Genomic DNA, 6,000 nt, shown 5'->3' with positions numbered 1-6,000 from the left:
TGCTAAAAGTTATATTCTTGCAAACAAAAAAACCCCTCAATTTTATAAAAGTTATATAAAACAATGTAAATTTTAAATCTGTTAATTAGGGCCTCATTTTAATCAAATTTAATTAACATTTAATTTATCTTTTCTTTGAAAAATACAGTATACATATAGTGCCATGTTAAAAACTCTGGATGGTTCAATCAACATTACATGTTTTTGGAAAGAATTTGGCTAAATTTGAACCAAATGTAATACTTTTATTACAAAATGGAGACTATCATTGAATTTCTGGCTAAGCTAACCCATTCAAATAAACAGGGATGTATTGTATTCATTGTTTCTAGAGGGTTTTACTTGATGATCTGTTAAAGTTATCATAATGTCAGAGTTTAGTCCAAACCCTAAATAATGTGACAATATTTTGCACAGAAAAGTGTATTTTAAAGTGTTTTTATTGAATTATATGAGAATATTTAAGAAAAGAAGACAAAGCATACAACTGTGAATAACTGGCATCATGGCTTACAATTATAAAGTAAAAAGAAGTTAAAACATGTTCTAGTACCAGAGAAAACAATAATAAAATGATGTTTAATGTAAAACACTAAGAGCCACTGGTTTCCCATGTCTGCTGGAAACTAAAGAACAAAACAATCCAAACTGTTTATTTCATAAGTAGTTGTACTCGTTCTAGAAAAGCAGTATTGGCACTGACAGTAGGTGAAGTGTTGCCTTCACATTCACACGTTCTTCTTCACTTCTTGACCGTTGCATAAGTCACTTCTTCTTCACCTTCCTCTGGTTCTCTGACCTAAAGGAGACAATGGTGGAGTTTTGAGGTGATTGTGTATATTTAAAGAGAAATTAAACCCTGAACTAAAATGTCTTGATTATGGGTGTTTCTCTTGGAGCAGTAAGACACACCCACTCAGGCAGCCGGTTAGAGCTGCCAGTGACAGAGCACCGTCTTCTCAACTACTACACACAATACACAGCCCACACACACACACACACACACACACACACACACACACACACACACACACACACACACACACACACACACACACACACAGCAGCGAGAAGTAAATGCACGTTCATTCACACACAGAGACAGACGGGGATACACACGATGTGTCTATAAATGTGACTGTGTCCGTGCACTTGGGGGAGGGGGAGCAGAGCGTACTTCTGCCTGGTTTAAGCGCTTAATAATTCTTCAGTGTCTGTAAATAATGCTGACATGCTGACTAGCAAATGGTGTGATTTGGCAGAGAAAAAAAACCTTTGGATGTTCTGTGTATGGACCACAGACATATGACGCAGACACGGCACAGCGAGGGTTAAAATGTGAACTACAGGCGGTTCTGCCTTTAAATCTGTATGTATGTCAATGTTTATATGTTAATAAGTCCATGGCTTGGTTCTTCCTTGGATGGGTAGTATTGATGAGGTGATAAGCAACAAATACTTTACTGTACTTAAGTAGTTTTTCTGGTATCTGTACTTTACTTGAGTACTTCTTACTTTATTTTAAACATTTGTCCGTACTTTCTACTCTTTACATTTTAAAAATGAGCTCGTTACTTTCAAGACCTTCAAAAATGACGTCACGACGTAAAAATATGCTAAATTTTGGTAGTTTGAGCTTTTTTCTGTTTGGCAGGTCCCTTAGTTTTATGGTTAAGAATTTTAAGTTTTTTTTAAAATGTTAAACTCAAAGCTGCTCTGAGTTTAATTGAGGCTTTTTTTTTTTCTTGAAATATTTTATTTACAAATTCTGCAAGTGTTCATAAAGAGTAATAGATTTAATTAATTTCCATGTACCAGTTTTCTACAAGTTTTTAAGAATTTTAAACTCAAAGCTGCTCTGGGTTTTATTGAACATTTACTCTTGACATGTTTTATTTACAAATTGTATTTCTTATGAGTCTTAAATTCTCCAGATAAAAGATAAGAAATTTGCTGGTTTAAAAACCCTGTCTTATTATTGAAGGGACATAAGTTTTACTTTTTACCTATGTACATTTAGTAGCATGTACTTTTTTACCTTTACTCAAGTAAGGGAGCAACTTCAATACTTTGACTTTTACCAGAGTCGTTTTTTATTCAAGTATCTAAACTTTTACTTGAGTATTGACGACTAGTACTTTTGCCACTTCTGATTACACATCACTGAATGATGATGTGTGCGTGTCTAGTTGTTGTGAATTCAAACCCAGTTTGGTTTCTTGTGTTTTAGCGACTCTGCTAAAGTGGGAGCAATGGTTTGACGTAGGGAGTCACTTACCTCTGAGCTGGGCAAGGCTTCTTGGTTTTGGCTTCTGTAGCTGACGGTGACATAAGTCACACTGCTCTCCTCCCCATCCTGAGGTCAAACAAAGGAACAAATCACTTCCTCAGCAGGATTTATTGTCTCAGCAGTTTAAATGTCTCAGTTTAAATGCCTCAGGCCTGTCAAACTCTTTGCATTACTTCTGTGTTTATTCATGTCTCAGGAACCTTTATATCAGGTTAAGTCTTTCTAATAGTTCAGTCAGGACTATTTATTTTGTCAAAATAAATGTGCATTAGGATTTATATAGCGGCTTTGGGTGCTTTACAAGGATATGCATGCAATCGTATATTTGGCGGTATGGGTCTGTTCCGGGACCTCCTTACCCTTTCCAAGAGCTCCCTGAGCTTCCCTGAGCCCTGGCTAAAGGCTAAAGCAAGGAGAGTGGTTAGAAGAAACCCCCAAGACACCCTACAACACCAGGCTAGAGCAATATGAATTTGCAGTGGATTTTCCTAAAACAAGGAGACGAGTCCTTCTTGCTTTTTCAAGAGCATGTGTGGAAAGCCCAGGGTGGGGAGAGCATTCCTCCCTTTCCCTCCATGAGCCCTCATGGAATGCCTGAAGCAAGGAGAGTGGTCAGCTGGACCCCCCCCCAAACATTACCTGGCTGGCAGCTTAGCAATATTAACTGTTATGGGTGAATTCGCAATAGGTTCTCCTAAACTAAGGAGACGGGGTCCTCCTTGCTTTTCCACGCGCCTGTGTGGAAAAGCCCATCGCGGGGAAGAGCACTCTTCCCTTTCCCTCCATGAGCCCTCATGGAATGCCTGAAGCGAGGAGAGCGGTCATCTAGACCCCCCCAAACACTAGACAGCAGGCAGCTGAGCAATATGAAATATGGACTTATTATGGGTACTCCTTGCTTTTCCGGAGTGATGTCATAATTTTTTGCGCCATGGGGGCTCCAACGTTTGCGCGTGGAATAGCAAACAAGCCACTTGCCTGCGGGGGAAGCTATTGGAGGGAGTTGAAGCGGTTCCAAGGTTTGAATGCGAGAGCTGATGCTGGACAGATCCGACTGAATGTAACCCAGGGTCCCGAGCTGGGACTTGAGTTGACGGCCAGCTGAGCACCGTACACGTTTGGCTGGAGCACCTCTAGTTGGGGCTCGTGCTGCAGTGAGGATGGAGAAAAGATGCTTCCTTTTCTCCACGACTTTTCTGTGGAGATTTGTGTTAGATTTGGCGATAATACATTTGATGGTTTTAAAAAGGTTAATGGACACTAACTTCATAGAACGTTTATGTCTGATAAATTTGTGAAACCTTAATAAAACGGAACATTTCAGTGTAACAATTTTATGGTTGGATTTAGCTTATTTATGTTCATATCATTGGATTCCTGGGCCCTGAAAATGGTAATTTAGCTGTCAAAATAAAAGCTCTAGGTTATTTAGAAGCCAAGATGTTGACAAAAACCCTTTTTATGGCATCCATGATGTAAAATCCAAGATGGAGGCCAAATAGGTATCAGGGAAGATGAAAACATTGTTTTCTGATTGCTTATACAATAGATTTTCCAAAAATGTATAGTTTTGATACTCTCCACAAAACAAATAACTGACTGTAAGGCCTGTTTTGATTCTTTTTCTGTTTGTTTCCAAAAAGTTCCACCTTCACACGACAACGTTTTCAAAATGATCTCCACTCACATGAGAAATAAGAAAAAAAACTAAATAATGTAGTCAATAGATGGCGGTGTGATTTTGCAATGAACCAAAATAAGAGAAACTTTGGTAACACTTTATTTGAAGTTTGATACATAAGGCTGACATTAACGCTGTCATTATCTGACAATAGCATGAATAAGGTGTCATGGAGGCTGTCATTAAGTGTTGTTTGTTACCCTAACCTTAACCCTAATTCTAATCTTAACCCTAACCTCTAACACTTCGTTACCCTAACCCCTAACCTTAACCATTCTAGATCCCTCCACCTAACCAAAACATGCCAACATAGCTCAAAAAGTGTCATAATTTAGCAAACGGCACTTAATGACAGCTTAATGACAGCCTTTATGACACGTTATTCATGCTAATGTCAGACTTATGTATAACATTTCAAGTGTTACCAAAACTTCTTACGAACAGAAGAGTAGAGCTTTAATCGGACCTACAAAGTTACACGGCCTGAACCCGAATAAAGGCGATCCCTCTTTAAGCCCGAACCCGTTAGAGCCCAACATTACACGAATCCGATATCCAATACCTTGGATAGAATCATTCGAGGCAAGTTTCTTTAATAACTCAGCTTTATTTACAACCACTCGTTTAACATCCAATTATAACCCTGGATTTCCACTGAATGCGTATCTCCACCGAAACTGCTCCTCTGCGTAACTTTAGCGCAATCTGCAGTCCAGAAATCCCCACCACCTCTGGTTTTGCTGCACATCTGTTGCAGTAAGGAGTCAGGAGATCCCTTTAATTCAATAAAATTGCGCGATATTTGTATGTGATACAACCATGGATAGATACAATATTTATATGTGAAATACGATTTTTAAAGTGCTCAGATCAGGCCAACAATGGTATCAACATAAAGGTCTGGTCCCATTGAGTCCGAAAAAGTATTTGGTTTTTGGGTTGAGTCTGAATTGTGCCCGCGAGAGCCGAAACGCACAATTTCCGGACCGAAAAAAAGAGTGTTAATTTTTTTAATATGTGCTCGGTTTTCAAATAGAGTCTGAACACGGTATATTATATTTTTAAAATAATCCAGATATTTTATTCTGTGTCAATGCACTACTTCCTGTCCTGCACAGGCTTATTTTTGTTAAAATGCTGCAGCACAGCTCCAGCGTCCAGCAGAAATAGAAGTGCTGCGTAATTGGAGCAGATGGAAGCATCAAGCTGCAGCAGTTACAGTGCTGTGCTGGTGCAGATTCAGATGTGGTGGAAATTGACACATGGACTTGAATGGAAACCTATCAGCTGCGTTGCAGTTAAAGATGTGGTGGAAATTGGGGGTAAACATGACAAGCAGCTTCATGTGATGCTACATGCTTACAGAACGAGTTGTTTATGCGTTTTTAACATCATTTATTCATGTACCAGAGGACAGCCTCCATTCACCCCCTCGTTATCCATTTGTGCAACTTTTCTGCTTTAATCTAAACATCATCTGACCGTTCATTTACCACGCAGTGTCTGAGCCGAGACCAACCAGAGTCTGTGTTAAAAAGATAGAAATTAAGCCCGACACCGGGTTCGGGCAAATATTTAAAGCTCTAAGTAGGAGTGCAGTACTGTGATTGTGGTCAGAATGAAATACGTCTCCAATGATCCAAGTGATGGTGAAGTAAATCAACACTTTGTTGGAGAAGTTCAGGTAAATTCCTCTGGAGGCCATTTTTAAAAAGTTTAGTTTCAAGCACCAAAATTCTGTTGCCGTGAAAATGGACAGAAAAAACGCGACAAAACTTTTCACTTGAAAACGTTGTTGTGTAAACAAAGACAAAACCGGACCGGGGGTTATCTTGTGCGACCCCAAAGTAAAAGCACTGAATTAGAGAAAATATTTTTTTTAAACAATGGCTATCATAAATTCCAGCATCTCTGAAACTATTACAGATTACATCATAGACGGAACCAAAGGCAAGAAAGTACGACAATGAGTCCCAACCATTAGTGAGGTTTGCTGTATCGGTTGGTGAACCTCTGAGTGCAGTAAAGA

General features: G+C 39.0%; 1 protein-coding gene across 1 annotated transcript in view; it reads right to left on the bottom strand.

Annotated features, from left to right (window-relative positions):
• Nucleotides 1-503: 503 nt before the first annotated feature.
• Nucleotides 504-6,000, bottom strand: part of LOC114457987 (uncharacterized) — a 98,122-nt gene continuing 92,625 nt past the window's right edge. Inside the window, exons 6-7 of the mRNA XM_028440195.1 lie at nt 2,279-2,356; nt 504-799 (exon numbers count right to left, since the gene is read on the bottom strand). Coding sequence (XP_028295996.1) covers nt 743-799; nt 2,279-2,356 — 135 coding nt within the window. The 3' untranslated portion in view covers nt 504-742. The remainder of the gene's footprint in view (nt 800-2,278; nt 2,357-6,000) is intronic.

This window comes from Gouania willdenowi, chromosome 24 (genome assembly GCF_900634775.1).
Source record: "Gouania willdenowi chromosome 24, fGouWil2.1, whole genome shotgun sequence".
Taxonomy (NCBI): domain Eukaryota; kingdom Metazoa; phylum Chordata; class Actinopteri; order Blenniiformes; family Gobiesocidae; genus Gouania; species Gouania willdenowi.
This window is presented reverse-complemented; position numbering and strand designations above follow the sequence as displayed.